The sequence below is a fragment of the Neocloeon triangulifer genome, unplaced genomic scaffold (genome assembly GCF_031216515.1).
Source record: "Neocloeon triangulifer isolate White Clay Creek 2 clone unplaced genomic scaffold, ASM3121651v1 ptg000017l, whole genome shotgun sequence".
In the NCBI taxonomy this organism is placed as follows: domain Eukaryota; kingdom Metazoa; phylum Arthropoda; class Insecta; order Ephemeroptera; family Baetidae; genus Neocloeon; species Neocloeon triangulifer.
The window spans coordinates 7,081,181-7,099,356 of NW_026775559.1; the positions used below are offsets into that span (position 1 = coordinate 7,081,181).

Consider the following 18,176-nt stretch of genomic DNA (forward strand, 5'->3'; position numbering starts at 1 on the left):
TAAAAAAAATGCTGTAAGTTTTTTTAATTAAAAAAAAAAGTATGAAAAAAATTCAAATTTTTAATTACTCAAATTTACACTAAATAATTTCAATTGAAAACTATTTAACTATTGTATGCCTTCTATAAATATAATAATTATTTAAGTTTCACTATTTTCCTGGAGATTGCGAGCGCGCTTGGTGAGGGCGCCTCTTTGCTCTGCAGCGCGTCGTGAGCGGTCCACTCACTCCGGACTAGTCGCAGCAACGCAGGCTTTGCAGGCGGTCGAGGAGCCGTCCAGTCGCGGTCTGGCATTTGGCAGACGCATTTTGGCGCTGGTTTATTCTGCCGCCACGCTTGAGATCCGACGGGCGAACAAATCTGCAGAAATGAAGTCCCAACCACTTGGCCTCGGCGCCTGAGAAAGCCGTGTCAGGCAAGTGATATGTATTGATGAAAGTAATAAGTCTTATACGTTTTTAGGAAATCAAATTAGTTTAGTTGAGAAAAACTTATGAATATTATTGAGGTTGCTTTCAGCTAAATTTTTATAAATCAAGCCATAAAATTATATTTTCCCATCACGCCATTGAAGATTAAATTTGAGCAAGCGTACAAATATGGTAAATAGCCCCAATTAAATTATAATGAACTTGATGTAAGTGGATGTTAGTAAATGTTTAAAAATAATAATAATTGCTTCATACTGTGTTTGACACAAATATGTCCGTTTTATATATGTCGATATATGTTGACCGATTTAAGAATAACTCAATTTAAATTTTGAAATAACTCTCAGAAACACCTTTCCGCGGCGTTTCACGTTTCATGTATGCAGTCGCGATACCATCAATAAAAATAGAACGCCACCGCCCTGATGGAAAAAAAATACTAATTACACACTCCCTCAACGGGACTATAACTTTTTATAAAAAAAAAACATGTCCCGAGGGTTAATGCACAACAGAAAACAAAATAATGGAACACTAAATTGTATTACCGTGTTGATTTCAAGCAAACTATAATATGAATACATTTATCGTGAAAACAGGACACTGCTGATGGCGTCATTGCATTTAAAAAGCAGTGATTTTTCATTTTAATCAAAAAGCAGATAAATACACATTTACAATACATTTATTCAGGGCACACAGTCTTTTATTTCAAACGTTTTATACCGTCATTTGAAATTGTGAATTAATTTCAACCTAAAACCAAGCTCAGTCTCTTAAAAATCAATTGGATTTTTCTGGCGAGTTAGAGCTCCCGGGTGATGCTTCTTTTGCTATGACGCAGACACACACCCCGAAAAAGTTTTGCGGCGTTTACAAGTGGCTTCTGAATTGTGTCTTCCGCGTGCTTTGAAATCTAATAATCCGGCAGAGCCATAGCGCGCAGCTCTTCAAAATCCATGAAACGTTTATGCGCCCAACCAAATATTAAACGAGCCTTCAAGCGCACACACGCCGCCCGCTAATTTGCCCAACGCAAAACCGGACTTGTTAAACATGCAGATGGAAAGATGAGAAGACGAAACACCTCCAGCGCGTGGCAGCTATTCAGCTTCAATTGAATACCACGTAGCTCCATAAGCGTACATGCATTCATGGCAATCTGAAAGGGAAATCTATTCTGGGAAATGGAAAGTTCAAAAGGCCAAACAAAAATTTTCGGAAATATATTTCAAATGCAAAATATATGACTTTTCATTTTATTGATTTAATTAATTTTTTATTTTCACTTAAAAATTAAATAATCAGGCGTAGGAAAATACTGAATCTAATTATTTAAACTGTGTTAACTGAAGTATTTTTTAGATTTCAACTTTAATTTCCATTATAATTTGTACTATTCGCTCAAAATATTCAATCAAATATGGGCCTATATTGACCTTTTTCATAAGAATCCCGTTGTAATATTCTGCTTCTACTGACAAAACCAATTTTAAAAACATTTAACCCATTATAGGTAAATAAAAATAATTATGATGCCTTTAATAAATTGAAATAAATGAATTAAAAAATAATTACTTTTCAAATTAAATATTAAGACCGCTTATTAATAATCAGAGCTCTTAACAATTGGTTCAAATGTCCTGGTTTTCTGATGAAAGAAAATCCTATGAAAAGAAGCCATTGATTTTCAAACTGAGCGAGTGCAATAAAAAATTTTAGAGCTTCTTTGGCGGCGTCTTTAACTAAGGCTCAAAGCGAAATTTGTGCCCTCTCTCGTCACACAACCCTTTTGACATTATTGCCAATATAAATAATCCCATTGCCGTCTTTTTTCGCTCCCTTGGGTGCACAAAGGGCCTACCCCACTGCAAGGGATAACTGGAGCGGCCGGCACGGAAAACGCGTCTGCCGCGGGTACGTATTGATCGCCGCCGCGCTCTGTGCATTGCAAGTCGCGTCTCCTTCGTTACACATTTTTGCACCTCGAGAAAGGCTCCACGGCGAAACTATTCATAATCCGCGAGTAATCTCCGCCTCTAAGTCACTGCTTTTCCCGCCAGGTTAAAAAGGGCTTCCAGTATACGAAGACCAACTCGCCTAATTGGATGACAGTTTTTATTTTCGTGCGCGCAAAGAGGGCTAAACGGATTTGACACAATTTTTTCTTAAAGAGCTTGATCCTAGAAGACTGACAAACGAGCTGGAGAAAATTTAATGTGCATAAATATTCAGAAAATTTTTTCTTTTTATGTTTATTTGGCGCATGAAAATGCGTGACTGAAAAATTTGAAAGGTTATTTTATCTTTGTTCAAAGCAGTTTTTCTGTAGCATAGAGAATTCTCCATGTCATACAACTACAAAAAGGAGAGAGACTTTTGATAAAAAAAAAAAAAAAATGCTCTATTAATTTTGATGGTAATTTTTGTCTACACATTGGTTTGTAGATTTCAGTTATTAGGAGTAATAGGAAAAATAATTTAAGTCATTGGGAGAGCTGAATTTTTAAATAATTAAAATCTTTTCTTATGTGGGAATATTTGAAAATAATATTTTCTAGCTTGACCAAAATTTGATAAAAAATTTCACCAAATCAGCTTCATATCACCCCAATCAAGATGGCAAAATGAAACCTATAGGTCAGTCGACATAAAATATTTAAATTTTTCTCATGGTAAAAGGTTCAGAAAATTTCAGTGATAATGTTGGAAGCTCCACTTTTTTAGTTCTTATATTTTTAAATTTCTCTCCTGCACTGCATGGCTATCTTATTTAAAAGCGCTCTTTTCCTAGACGCACCAAAGATGGATGTCTGTAGTCTCTAAAAAGAAATTAAAGTCAATGTTCATCTTCATATTCTATCTACAATTTTTAATTATTATTAATATGATTAATATTAAAACATTTTTTGCATTGTCAATGAAAAGATGTTGCGAACTTACTTTCGTCGTTCCAAATTACAACTAGGATTTTTATTTTATATTATGGACGTATGTAAAAATTAATGAATATTACTTCACCACCCTTATTAACTCTTTATAAGGAAACTTGTCGTTCAGATGATTTTGCAATTTCGCGCTCCGTAGACTCTGGTTTGGTGACATTAAGAGCCGGGTTTATTAATGGAAAATTTGGCATTTTCCCCAGAGGAAGGAAAGTTCAAGACTCTTGACTGCAGCAAATTCGCTCTCTTGCTAAAATTTGGCACTCGCTGTTTGCACGAAAAATATATAATACAACAAAATAAAGCAAGGAGAGAGGAGGAACGCGCCGCCGGGGATCGATATTTTATGACAAGTGACGCAGCCAGTCGCGTTTCGTTACCCCCTGAACGATAGAAATCGAATTTCGCTTTCACTTCTTTTTTTCAAAAAGGAGCGATTTTTGTTCAAATAAGCAGACGGCCGCAGCTGTGAAAGAAGCAAAGAGAAGGAGAACATCAAGAGTGAAAAATAAACGGCGCGGAAAAACAAGGCTATTTATTGCCAGCGCCTTTTTCCACCGCCTCACTCCATTCACCGGCGCTAAACCCGCGGCCTCTGTAGTACATGCAATAATTTCTCTTTTCCTTTCCGGCACGCGATCACCTTCACCCCCGTGAAAACGCACGATTTTTCAAGAGAAAAGCAAACACGCTTTTATTCAAATTAGAAAAAAATCTTGGTCGCAATCGAAACAATTGGCGGAAGAGAAATAACGAAACTCTGGACGTTTGCCAGGCTGGTTAATGGGCCTGCAGCAAAAGTGCGCAGGGAACGCTGTTGATTCTGCACTTTTGCTGTGCGCGGAAGACGCAGTTGGCATCGATAGAGAAAAGTTTTGTCGCAAAGGAAAATAATGGAAATTGTAGTGGGGAGGTAAATAATTAAAACCAAGAATACTCTTCATTTTAATTAAAATAAAACTAGTGGACAACAAGGAAAACTGTTTATTAAAACGCATGGGCGTGTTCTGCTAAATTTTATTTAAAGACTGGAATGCGCATATTTTATGAACTTTGCAATGAAAAATATTCCAGTCATTTTATTACCTTACAAAATTTAAATAATTATAGAATCGTAACAAAAAATTAGTTTATTTGAATTAAAATTTTAAAGTCAAATGTAACTAACAAAAATCAAACTTTTTTTAATAAAAAATAAAATTTTCTTTAACGGTGTTAAAATATTGTATTAACGGTATTAACAATAAAGTAATGTAAAATAAATTATTTAAAAAAATTTAATTTCTTATAACATGAAAAACTTTTTAGTGTAAGATTCAAATATTACACGCCAATCAAAAGATGTTAAATATATTTTGGATCAAAAGCATTTTGATGCATAATTATTTTCATATTAAATCTGTCACCAGGAAAATGCACGTGAAAGAATTTTAAGGTTATTTTCCAGCTTAAAAAATTTAATTTCTCAAATCGAGTTCTTCAAATCATAGAAATGTTTTTTATTTTAGGCATGGCTTCGGAAGGACCGCCGCCTCAGCGAGCCGAGCGGTACGAGCTGCACGGTGGCCGCGAGTACGACCGTAGTTACGGCAGCATCAACTCTTCAGCGGACGGAACCGAACGGCGGCGCCAACCAAGCCATTCCGTTGAGGAGTCTGAGTTTGGCGATGACGACCGGAGCCCCCAAGAGCACGCGAAAATCCTCGTGCAGGCGAGTGATTTTTTTAAATATATTTTATTGCCATGGCAAATCTCAGCTGGTGACAGCAGGGAAGAGTTTCGCTGCAATCTGGTTAACTTTTCGCGTGCTGTGATTGCGGCAGCTGCCGATTTTCCTCCGTCGATGTAAATTTCAGTGGCCCCGAGAGCGTAATTGCCTCTGGTCACGTAAGCAACTGTTGGTGCTATCCCGAATGGAAATGACCCGCCGCGTGTGTGTGTGTGTGTTTATGCGGCGCCCTGCCCACCTACCGACCGAATAATACATATACGCACACACTCGCATTCTCAACTCCTCTGCATTCTTGTATTGATTCCCTTGGCGCCCACAGTGCCATACATAAAACCGACGCAGCGGCTCCAAAGTAATTTGCTTGATTGGGCTCAGATCACAAAACTTTGAGATTATGCTTTTGAGTTTTACGAAATCTAGGAAATACTATATTTTGCATAAATAATCTACTTCAAATTTTTTCAAAACAATTTTGCTTCTCGTCATTTCAAATACTCTTGCAATTATTTGAAATTTTGAAAAATAAAAATCCAAGAAACAAAATGTTTTTGCTTATAGAAAAGGGGTTGGAGCTGTTATAGATAAAGAAAATAGGTTCAAGGGAATTCAGAAAACATTTTCTCTAGTTTCACTATGTATAAAGCTGGATTCTGCAATTAAATACATGTATATCTAAATTGACTTCTATTATTGATATTATAAAATTGTTATCAAAGTAAATCACAAAAATCCTTGAGCAAGGAAAATTATTATGGAAAATAAAAATTTGAAGGATTTTATGATTTTAGTGTTTTTTGTTTGTTTTAGGTTCGGAAACTGATAACTTGAAACACTTATTAAAAACTTTGAATTATTAAATGTTCTTGTACATTTATATTTTTTGATAGAACAAGCCATTTTGAGTGTTGGGTGGAACCGCCTTGTCTGCCTCTCTGCTAAATAGCTTCTGCCGACACGCTTCTGCGCTAGGGCAGGACCAGCAAAATGGCCTATTAGTAACAGTCGGCAAAAAGTTTGCGCAACTTGGTTTGCTTGAGTGCTCCGTGCGTACGTGCAAGTCGGCGAACACGTTATTAACTGTAAAAGGGCGTCTGGACAAAATGTTTCGTTTCCGTGTCACAGCTGGAATTTGCAGTAATTTCCCCTCCCCGAGGAAACCCTGCAGGCCTTTTTTCAATCCGGCAGTAAAACCAACGCACCCTCCGTCAAAATGATTTATTTTTTTTGCTGCAGGATGAGGAGGAGGAGGACGAATCGGACATCGACGGTCCTCCGGAGGACATCTGCGTGCCATCCACGTCCGGCCCAACACCTGACCAGGCCACCTACTTCAAGGACGGGCAGCGCAAAATCGACTTCATGCTTGTGTTCGAGGAGAGTGCGATGGCCAGAGCGGCCGCCATGGCGGCCGGGGCGGCCAGCGTGCCCATCAGCGGCGGTGGCCGTCGCTCGGGCAAACACGAAACTTGGCGCCAACGCTTCATGGCTAACTTGAAGAGGGTCGGCCTAGATATGGAGGAGGTAGGTTATTGTCTCGCTCTATTATTCCGTCTGGCGTGACAATTATAATGTGCCCGACGAGTCGCTCGAGTGCAGTTAGGCAACCGGCGCGTCCCGGCTGCCCATACAGGTTGCATACTTTCACATATGACTGTGCGATGGGTCGGAAGGAAGAGAAAGGGTGGAAATTGGGTCAACGTTGCTCTTCGAAGGACCAGAGTGCTGTGTGATGCAAAAATCACAGAGTAATTAGGCTTTGATTTGAACTTTGAAACCGTACTGCATAAAACTTCATAAGTTACATCATCAAAGTGAAATCTTCTTGATCTCAATTTGGCGAGAATTTTTTTAAATTACTGAAAAAAAAACAGTAAAATAGATGTGCAGTTGACAAACCTGTAAAAACAGATTTTCTTTTAAAATGCAGGCAATATGATTGAGGGAACTTTTTTATTTTTTTCAGCCTGTTCATTTCATTACTTGACAAATTTACACGGTGATCCACCATATGTTTTGGACTATTGCAGACATGTACAGATAATTTCATGGATATATAAGAAAATTTCATATGAAATGGAATCATAAAAAGTATTTTTTCAAAACTAATTTAACTGATTTATAGTAATGTTTTATTTAATTCTTCTTCTTATTAGGGCTCATAATCAATTTGAAGCTATTGAGGCATTATAATTATTAATAGATTTTTATTGTTTTTTTTTTATTTCCTTCGATAAAAATTTAATTCATTCTCTCTTGTGTATCTTCTATCATTTTGATTTAAATTTTATATACTGAAAATAATTGAGCCACTCACGACCAAGAGGAAAACGAAAATAAGTATATTGCCTCGAGAATGGAAAGAAAATAAATTGCGGTCGTTGTCACTAATTAAACGTCGTGTGGGTTTCTCCGCAGTCGGTTTAATCTCGCGCCAGGCCATAAAACCGCTCATCCAGTATGGTCGGCCGATAAAACTGCAGCAGATCTGCTTCTGTTGCCGACGGCGGCTGCGAATTACTATCATCACTATTCAGCGCGTGCACTGCCTCGGATGCTTTTTCTCTGAGACAGAAACACCATCAAGAACTTGAGAAAGGTGCGAGCTGCTGAGAAGAGAAACGTGCTCCACTGTCTTCCGAAGCAAAACTAATGACCCTTGGCGAATTTTCCAGCACACACGTCCCACTTGATTCGATTTGCTCTGTACAATTTGAAGTTTCAGTCAAAATCTTATCTAAAAAAATTTATCCCTTTTTCGCTATAAAATTTATGGATACAAATTTGATGAAAAAAATTTAATTTCCTGCTTTTATACAGAGTTTAGGAGAGAGTCTGTTAAAATTTGCAATGTAAATTTTGGACACGCGACGGTCTGATAAAAAGCACTATCTACGTCGAGCAAACTTTTCCTTTTTTTGCTCCGCAAAAATGTGAACAGGGATGGTGTGCTGGCGAGGAAACGGAGAGCGCAAAAAGAGCAAGCAGTCGCCCTCAACGCGAGATAAAAAGCAACTTCCCGTCACTCAGGATGTCTTTTTATTAGATTAATGTGTCACTAGAGAGTAACACGGCGTCCATGAACTCATTTGATTACCGGGGATGTGACGGAATTGCGTGAGGACATGACTGTTCCTCAAATTGAGCTAAACGTCGAATTCAGTTCGTTTCTCCTGATGTTTTCATCTTGTTGAATGGTGAAAAAACAAACATTTACAATGGAAAATCGAACTTGCGAAAAAAAAGATTAAAATTATTGATTCCATAGAAATTCGTCACTTTTTATTTTAATATCATTTTGTGGCAACGTCAATATCCATTACGTTCACCAAAAATTTTCTGGCGCAAATCCAGAGCCTGGTGATATTTTCCGATCATCACAGCATGGGGTGCGCTTTTTCGCAACAAACTGACGCCAAATCCCATAAAGCTATCGATTTAATGAAGATTTGCGACGGAAAGCCTCCACTATACCAGATTTTGCCCTTGTAACCCACATATTGCAAGGACGATCTCACAGTCAAGTTTTTTTTCTACGATTGCAAAATCAATTATAATAAAAATGGCATATTGCAATAATGTTCATGGCACGTTGAGCCCGACTGACAAATGCATTTGCGCGCGTTGCAGGAGGTTGTGGAGGCGAGCGGTCGGAAGGTGCTGTGCTTCATCAAGCTACACGCCCCGTGGCCCGTGTTGTGCCACTACGCCGAGGAACTCAACATGCGAGCGCCCCTGCAGGTCAGTTCAGTTTGCCTAGAGTTAATTTGTTGAGCTTCAGACTGCACTCTTTGAAGTATGAATGAACGAAACGGGTGTTTGTTGTGTTTGAACCGTTTCCATTGTAACACACAATTTGCTGTTCCCATGAGAGGGCGAAATATGTATAATGTGAATGTGTGTATGTATCGTAGGTACAATGGGTAGAAGTTCATCTCTCGTGGAGGGAAGGAGTTTGCAATCACGCCGCGCGAATGTCTTTTCTTTTCTGCCTTCATCACTATTCTTATCAAACTTTTCCGCTTCTGCTGATCTGTTCTGCTTCCAAAGTTATCACGCTGTATTGGCTTCTTTTATTCATCAATTTCAACGAGTCCACTAACAAAGTTGAATTTGAAATGAGCACTATTTTGCGAATGCATAATTTATTTATTTCTACTTATTTCAATAAATAATACTCATGCCACTTATACAATAAAAATTTTAGTTTTATATTCAAATAAATATTTGAAAACATACTTTGAAATAAAATGGTTTTTAGTAAAAAAATTCAAGTTTATTATTTTTGCAGTTATGTTCTGGTTATGTTAAAAAAAAATGATGCAAATGTGAAAAAATAAATTCCTGTGGCTGAATATAAACCATATAGAACTTTTATCGAATAAACTGCAGTAAATCTTACAATCACCAAATCCTTGAACTTTGTTGGAAATTGAAAGTACTCTGAAATGCAAATCAAGACGTACCGCACCAATTCATGAATTCAAATATGCGCAACGTCTGCTGCTCAATCCCTTTTTCAACAAAGCGTCTGCTGCTTTGTTGAACTCGATCCGGCGTCTCTGCTTTCCTTTTTCACCCAGAGCATCAAGATAAGCTGCTCAGCGTGTGCAGCGCGTATTTCTTTTTTCCATTTCGCAGCCGGCATGCAAATTAGCCTCCGAGAAGGGCAATCATGAATTTACGATTTCATTTTTGCGCTCGCCCGTCGCAAAGACGCTTGTTTTGTTGCATTGCAGCGCAAACCGGGAGAAAAATAATTTCGCTTCAGTTTTCCGTCCCATTTTTCCCGGCGATTGGGTTAATAACGAAAACGTTATCTTGGCTTCACGTTCGATTGCGTTCAAATGACGATCGGCGGTGAGCAAGAAAGTTAGAAATTCGCCTGTTGCCGCGAAACTGATTCAAGCTCAATTTCCTTCCGCTGATGAAAAAAGTTTGACAGCAAATATTAATAAAAAGGTGCAGAGGCCTATGAAAGAAGTTGAATTAATTTGATCCCTTTTCTCTTTCATCAAAATTGACCACCTCTAAATGTCGTGCCATTGGGTAAAAATAAATATGTTAAAAATAAATTATTTCATTATTAGAATAAAAATTTGTGCAAAAATTTAACAGAATTTATTTTTAGAAGTAATTTCTTTATCAACAATTTTTTTACTATCTGTAAAAATATTTTTCTAACGCATCAAAAATATTGTTGGAAATGTAATTTTTACAAATTTAACAATAAACTATCACTCCAAAGTATTTCCACATTTATTTTTTAGCATTATAATGAAATAGAAAGATCACGTTGGTGCTATTTTTTCACTTATTTATTTTATTTATGGATTTTTTTCATTCATATTTTTTATAAAAATTTAAAAAATTAATTGCAGACAAGACCTTTCAATTTAATAGAAAGTGTTTCCATTTCGCAATTCTGGTCACGCCACCATTATTTTTCGCACAACATTTGCAAGCGACGAAACACTCTCTAGGGATTAGCATAGTTGGCCTTATTTCAACTGGGAAGCTGCGTTCGCAGACGCATAAATCCTCGATTACCCGTTCGTTCGTTTTATGGCCGGCTGTTTTAGTTTCGGCGAATTATGCGCTACAAAAGCGCGACTGGCAAGCGAGGGCGAAATATTTTATCGTCTGCAGAGAAAGCGAGCAACCGCACGCGTGTTGCTGCGCTCGTGAGATAAAAAGTGGAGACTGCAGACCGCCGTGTCCCGCCGCAACAGATATGAAATATTAAATATGCGCTCACTCGCGGGAAGCCACCAAAGTTGACACCAAAGGGCAATTAGCACAACGCCAAGGCCGCAACTCGTATTTTGGCTGGACTAAAAATATTTTACAATTTTATGATTTAAAAAAATTTAGCTTTAAATTCTACATTTTTCCTGTTAAATTGTCGCATCATTTACATTCAGTTTTGAAAATAAATTTTTGTTTGAAAAAAGGAATTTTGACAGATCAAACGGCACCACACCAGTAGCAGACCAGTAGCAAGAATTTTGCTGTAACTTCGGAGTTATAAAATACCTCATCCGTCGCAGTGACCTTCAACATAATTTAAATAATACAATAACTCATCTTCTGCAATCAGTATTTAACTTCAAACACTTTTTCCTTCTTCTTAATATATATATTTTTTTTTTTTAATTTCTTTGTTAAATTTCAAATCAGAGGTTTTTTTCTTGGTAAGACATTATAAGATTTTTAATGCGCAACTTTCAAACATGCAGAATGAAAAGTGCTGTTTGTTTTCATTTGGCGCACTCGCGATGCAGGTACATTGATCGCGCTGCTGCTCTCCTTTTTATAAAACACTGCGTTGAAGGAAGCCGCATTATTCTTCATTTACTTGCAAGCTGAAGTGTTTAGGTGTTCTCGACCCGCTCTTGCTGTGCTTGCGAACAAATAAATTTCACACCAACAAAAACGGCACCTCCTTTAAAAGGGAGATTCATTCTCATCTCATATACATGATGCAGAAAGAATGTGATTTGCCAGCAGCAGCGGAAACAAATCCTGAAATCTCAGGAAACAAAAAACAGTCCCATCTCCGCTTTCATTGTTGCTTGACGAGAATTTGAATTGGCACGATTGCGTGCAAAAAGAACTCCTTCCTCTCTTTCCCCATCAGAGTGAATGAGTTCCGAGATTTCGTGGCCGATTGTGCTGCTTCAAAAAATGGCTCTCATTTGGTGTTCGAGTGTTTGTGGATGTCTTTTTTCCTTGCGTTTTTTACAACCACAATCGACTCGTCTGCAGCTCTTCTTCTTTTGACTCTTTTATCTTTCACTGAATGCACCCCAAAGCAGAAACGGTCCAATACGTCCGAGGAGGTGAGTCACGTAGCTGATGCTTTTCTTCATGAATATACCCCTCGATTCTAAAGTAGCCAACGGCACTTTCTCTCTCACACCAGCCACCACGACACTTACTTGTCTTGTGTGCAAAAATCGATGCTTCTCAGCTGCCCATTTGAGCCTGCTTGCCACCTTTGCCTTATAAATGTAGTCAACCTAGACTGCTATCTTAATCCTTTCCTTTCTCTCTCGTGCCCAGTTTTGTATTAGAAATAATTTCAAAATTTTTACAGGCATGAAAATCTTGCAAAATTAGAACTTTTTAGATACCTAGAAGCGAAATAAATCCGATTTTTTATTATCAAATAATAAAACTTCTTTTTTTTAGAAAAAAAAATAATTTTAATAATTACGGCTGAACCCTAATTTGGCAGGCCCACCCCAATCCGTCGGTCAACTGGTCGCAGCAGCTGCTGAAAATTCTGCGGCTGCCCAACATCATGTACGAAGACGTGCCCAACAAGCCTCTCGACTACTACACGTGTCCCTTCAGAAAGTCCAAAATCGAAAAGTGAGTAATTTTTTTCCCATTATTGTTGGCGTCAACTCGATCAGTCTGCCATGTGACGTCATTTATGGGATGAAATGGATGAATCGAAATTGCACGGATCGTTTCGGCGGGCTATTTTCAGCGTCAGGGAGGGAATTCGGTCAACAGCTAATTTGCATTCACTCTAAATGTATGAGCGCGCGCGAAGATTATACCAAACAGCAACACTCACAAAACAAAAGCGGGCTTTGTCGCTGGTCGGCGCAACGAGATTACGATCCACTACTGCTCCCATTTTCAATTGTCACCAATCTCATTAAAACTTAATATTATTAGCTCGATCTATTTATAAACTCTGTAGGCCCTATTTACTCTCGAAAAAAAAATTTTCAGTGAAAGAAAAGCTTCTAAATTCCTTAAGAACTTCGAGTAACAATATCAAAGATGTTTAGGACATTGTTATTTTTAACAAATTAATATTTACAGAAAATAATTTAGATTTCTTACATTTTAGTCCACGTTATTGTTAGCAGAGAAAGCGTCTATTTGTCTTGTTTTCCTTTAAATTTAAATCGTTTCAAACTTCTGTATTTAAGCCACATGTAAAATATATTATGTGGGTTTTAAATATTTTTATTCAATAAAATATACATTAATAAACACAATTGTAACTAAAATAAATTAACTTTCTCCTCAAAAAAGTAGGTTCAGTTTTCAGTTTGGTGGATGTTTTTATTAAAAAAGAATTATTGTAAATATAAATAACATTTTAAGTTGAATTATCCTAGTATTTAAGTCAAATTTATTATAATCAAGAGTCATCTAACAATAAGTTGACAAAAACCGTTTCAAATGTAAAATTCCAAAATCCTTTGATGTCTCAGTCTCAACCATGCAATTTTGACAAAATTCTCAGGTCCTTTAGAAAACCAATTTGGCTATTGAACTTCTGAAATAAGCTTTTAATGCCTATCCTTCCGATAGTTCCGATCGAGGAGTGGCTTTCGATGGATGAGATGGCAAATATTTGCCCTCGATCGATATATTGCTCACAATATGTATGTTTGCTGCGAAAGCGCTTTTTCACTAGCTGTGATTCAATACAAACAGCAACAGAAAACGTGCCTCGATTGCTTCCCGCTCGTGCGCCCGCCGAATTTACGAGCCAATTACGGTGCCCGCGCAACCCTTCTGCTGTATTGTTGTATCGTCGGGCACGTGCTTTGCAGTTTTAATTGCACCATGACACTTTCAATTAATCGTGGCGCGACACTCAATCGCGCAGAGCTTCTCAAATCCTCGCCATTAATTCAGTACTAAAGATAAAAATAAAATAATTAAAAGTTCTCTCAAAGATAAATTAAAATTAAATTAGAGTAAATTTCTTGACTTGCAAATTCTTAAACAAAATGTGATTAAAAATCAAGATTATTTAATTCAAGAAAAAATTGAATAATATTTACCATATTTACTTTGGAACTTCTTAACAATTCAGAGCTATAGCGTTTTAATAAGTAATATATTTTCAGTTTGTATGAGTCATTCAAAAAAATATTTTCGCCGTTAAATAAAAAGTTTTTTTTTAATTCCTACTGATCCATATAATATTGACACTTATCATATCTGATTAATTATAGATTCCTAGGCCATGCCAACCGTGCCTCTTACTTCACAAACGTGCAGAGGAGCCGCATTCTCTTTGAAATTCTCAGCACGGCTGTTTTCGGCAAGAAGAAAAAGGGTGAGGTCGGCGTCGATCGGCTTGTCGAAGAAGGTGTTTTTTCAGCTGCTTTTCCATTACATGACGTAAATATACACAATTATCTAATATTTGAATATAACTTTCCGATTGCAAGCTTTGAAGTCAAAATTTATTTTGTTTTACTTACAAATTGGAGATACCGTTTTGTTTTATTGCTCAAAGTATAAATGAACTAATTTTTAAAGTTGCGGCACAGCGGAACGGAAATATCGATTTTCGGCGATTATAACCTTTAGTGTGCCGGCAGAATTCCAGTGAGCTTTTTGTCTCCCTCCCTCGTAAGCCGCTGTTTCGTTTACTAACAAAATAATTGCCCCTGTGCGCTCGTGTACGTGTGTGTGATTAATGCCAGCGCCACTAATTAAATTCCACCTTAAACGCAAAAAGTCCCATAATCTACCTTTTCTGACACTGTTGTCTCCTTTTTCATTTCAGCAATTTTGCAAAAAGTTTTATCCCTAATTAAGGCAATTATAATTTTTCTTCATCATGTTGTTATTCTTTAATATTAATTCCTCAGGGACCTTACGAAATAAAAAACAGGGCGACCGAGCTAAAAGATCCGTCTAAATTAAACGCACGCCAAGTGCTTTACGAGTACTGGGCGCGATGGGGAAAGTGGTACAAGTATCAGCCTCTGGACCACATTAGAGAGTACTTTGGGGAAAAGATCGCCATCTACTTTGCGTGGCTTGGTGAGGTTAACAAAAATTTTGATCAAGCATATTTATATTAATTTAGGTTTTTACACTGGCTGGCTGCTTCCGGCGGCCATCGTTGGTCTTCTGGTGTTCATGTACGGCGTCTTCACCATTCACCTTAGCCAGCCAGCCATCGAGGTTTGCGACAGCCAGGGTCAGTTCCGCATGTGTCCTTTGTGCGACGAGAACATTGGCTGCAAATTCTGGGACTTGAGTGACGTGTGCGGCTACGCAAGACTCGCATATCTTTTTGACCATCCAGGCACCGTCTTTTACGCCGTCTTCGTCTCCTTTTGGGGTTTGTTGAATAAAATTACTCTTCAATCAAAAATTAAAAAACTTCCTTCGTAGCTGTTACATTCTTGGAGTACTGGAAGCGCAAGTCGGCCAGTTTGTCTCACCACTGGGACTGCATGGGTTTCCAAGAGGAAGAGGAGCGGCCCAGACCGGAGTTCGCTGCTCGAGCTCCATTTCTAGAAAAAAATCCAGTCACTGGAATCCGCGAGCCGTCTTTTCCCAGTTCGCTGCGCACAAAACGAATCGCCGCCGGAATCGGAATAATTTTTTTAATGGTATTCAAGGAGAAAAATTTTATATTAATTTTAAATTTTATTTAATTTGAATTTTAGATGAGCCTGGTGGTAATTTTCATTGTGGCCGTCATCATTTACCGCGTTCTGGTGTCCATCCCTCTTTTCCAAAATGAAACTTTCCGCTCTCAAGCACAAGCAATCGCCAATGTGACCGGCGCCGTCGTCAACTTGATCCTCATCATGGCCATGAGTCGCGTCTACGAGAAACTCGCTTACCGCCTCACTACGTGGGGTTTGTTATTTCTAGCAGTTTTTTTTTTATAAATATTAAAAAAAAAATCTTTGGCAGAAATGCATCGCACACAGACCGAGTTCGACGACAACCTAACCTTCAAGGTGTTTATTTTCCAATTTGTCAACTTCTACTCTTCCATTTTCTACATTGCCTTCTTCAAGGGTCGCTTTGTTGGCTACCCCGGCAGCTACTCGCACATCATGCGCCTTCGCAATGAAGACGTAAGCGCAAATAAATTTTTTTCAAGTGGAATCTAAATTTCTTTTATTGTTAATTTCAGTGTAGTGCCGGTGGGTGTTTGATAGAGTTGGCGCAGCAGTTGGCCGTTATCATGATTGGAAAGCAAATTATTAACAACGCGCAGGAGATCATCGTTCCCAAACTCAAAGCCTGGTGGATGAACAAAAGGGTAATTTAAAGAAATTTATAAGCATCTTGCTTTTGCACATGAGCCCCCTTTATTTTGGAACGTTATGCAACCGGGAAGATCTGCGTGTTTAGCCGGTTGCATAAATTTGATCGTTGAGTTTAATCTTATTGCATATTTGCAGGTGAAAATTTCCAAGAAGCACAAAAATAGGTGGGACGAAGACTTCCAGCTTATCACAAATGAGGGCCTCTTTCAAGAATATCTTGAAATGGGTGAGTTTAAGTTTTCAAAAGGAATTTTTTAAGATTTTTAACATTTTTGTTTTCATTTCACTAGTTTTGCAATTTGGCTTTATTACAATTTTTGTCGCCGCGTTTCCTCTGGCGCCGCTTTTTGCATTGTTGAACAATTGGGTTGAAATACGTCTGGATGCACAAAAATTTGTCTGTGAAACAAGACGGACGGTGGCCGAGAGGGCAGAAAATATTGGAATTTGGTGCAAAATTCTGCACATGCTCGCGCATCTTGCCGTCATCAGTAATGTGAGCAATCTTTAAAAAAAAAAACCTTTAAAAATAGATATAATAAATATTTTCACGTCAGGGCTTCCTTATCGCCTTCACATCCGAGTTTCTACCAAAACTAATGTACCAGTACGAGTACGACTGGGATTTAAAAGGCTACATTAACTTCACTCTAGCCCTGTCTCCCAATGGCACCCTTTCGAAACCTTGCCGATACCGCGGCTTTCGTGACGAGTATGGAAACCATACGCCCTTTTTCTGGCGCCTGCTTGCTGTCAGATTTGCCTTCGTCATTGTCTTCGAGGTAAGAATAAAATTAGATTTTAATTATTTAATAAATTACTACCTTAATTTATATTGACAGCACGTAGTTTTCGGCATTTGCCGACTGATAGACATCCTTGTACCTGACATCCCTGAAAGCCTAGAGCTAAAAATCAAAAGGGAGCGCTACCTAGCCAAGCAGGCTCTGCAGGAGTCTGATAATATTTTAAAGGTTTAAAAATTTAAAAAAAAAATAATATGATATTTATAAATCTTAACTTCAGGTGGCTGCTTTCAAGGGCGAGACGGATGATGACGAAGGGTTAATCTCGAACGGTGGAATGGCCCTTGACCTGACCTCTGACCTTGGTGAACGCAGCACCGACGACACCTTCTCAGCGCCAACGTCAGTTTTGGTGCACTCGCAGTCCGAAGAGGCGGCGCCCCCACCGGCGCCTAAAACCAACGAGAAAGCTGACCAACCGGTCACATGACAACAGTTGACCTCGAAGAAGTCGAGGTCACCAATTCCGCCACCTGTGCCTCCGAGGTCCAAGGTACAGGTGCCTGCGCACAAACGGACCTCTTTGAGCGTCCAGCAGGTTGGTTCTCGTCAGGTGACGACGACCAAGGGCCGCACCAACCTCTAGCAGCGGCGTCTCCAGTTTCGGCTGGACCGAAATAGTGCCGAACCTTTATGTGATTAGTTAGTGAGACTCAAAAGTGATTGAAAATTATTTTGATACGTCCAGGCCAATTAATGCGTTACCTGGTGCAAACATTTCCAAATCTCAGTTTTAATGAAAAAAGAATTTTGCAGTGTATGCTGTAAAATTCAAGCGTCTGCTAAAGCAAAATTGTGAGAAAAAAAAACAATAACAACAATAACGCCGAAAAAAAATTCTTAAGATCTCTTAATGAACTCTTATATATTAGTAGCATTTGCTGTAAATTCTCTTTCAATGGTAGACAAAATACAAACATTTCTATCCTATGGATTCTCATGCGTATTTAACACTGCATTGTGCAAAACTGCTTTTTCTTCTATGCGTGAACTTTTCCACTTTCAATATACATATATTGTATTGTATAGCCCTACTATCTGTAATAACTGATCTTACTATTACAAAAAAAATTAATGCCTTGTGAGCCTTGGCAAAAGAGATTGTACAAATCTGCAGGCACAATAAATTTTTTTAAACAGCATCTTCTGAGTTATATATTTATTTTTCATGAAAATATTTATTTCATAATATAATTTAAC

At 38.1% G+C, this 18,176-nt stretch overlaps 1 protein-coding gene across 3 annotated transcripts; it reads left to right on the top strand.

The window, feature by feature from the left end:
• Positions 1-250: 250 nt before the first annotated feature.
• LOC132203073 (anoctamin-7-like) lies at positions 251-18,112 on the top strand. 3 transcript variants are annotated; one of them, XM_059630531.1, is made up of 18 exons: positions 251-417; positions 4,887-5,089; positions 6,344-6,631; positions 8,738-8,848; positions 11,923-11,949; positions 12,348-12,484; positions 14,101-14,269; positions 14,746-14,920; positions 14,967-15,224; positions 15,278-15,498; positions 15,556-15,751; positions 15,809-15,975; positions 16,035-16,163; positions 16,306-16,396; positions 16,461-16,666; positions 16,728-16,952; positions 17,013-17,144; positions 17,197-18,112. In XM_059630531.1, exons 2-18 carry the CDS (start codon positions 4,889-4,891, stop codon positions 17,404-17,406), a joined length of 2,943 nt encoding a protein of 980 aa, XP_059486514.1. In that variant the 5' UTR covers positions 251-417; positions 4,887-4,888; the 3' UTR covers positions 17,407-18,112. The 3 variants fall into 3 exon arrangements, with proteins under 3 accessions (XP_059486514.1, XP_059486515.1, XP_059486516.1); XM_059630532.1 differs by having other exon boundaries at positions 11,926-11,949; XM_059630533.1 differs by lacking the exon at positions 11,923-11,949.
• The last annotated feature ends 64 nt before the right edge of the window (positions 18,113-18,176 follow it).

Coding starts and splice junctions, on each gene's coding strand:
- LOC132203073 (XM_059630531.1), top strand. CDS start 4,889: ATGGCTTCGGAAGGACCGCCGCCTCAGCGAGCCGAGCGGTACGAGCTG. Junction 14,921..14,966: donor CATCTACTTTGCGTGGCTTG/GTGAGGTTAACA, acceptor ATATTAATTTAG/GTTTTTACACTGGCTGGCTG. Junction 15,499..15,555: donor TCGGAATAATTTTTTTAATG/GTATTCAAGGAG, acceptor TTTGAATTTTAG/ATGAGCCTGGTGGTAATTTT.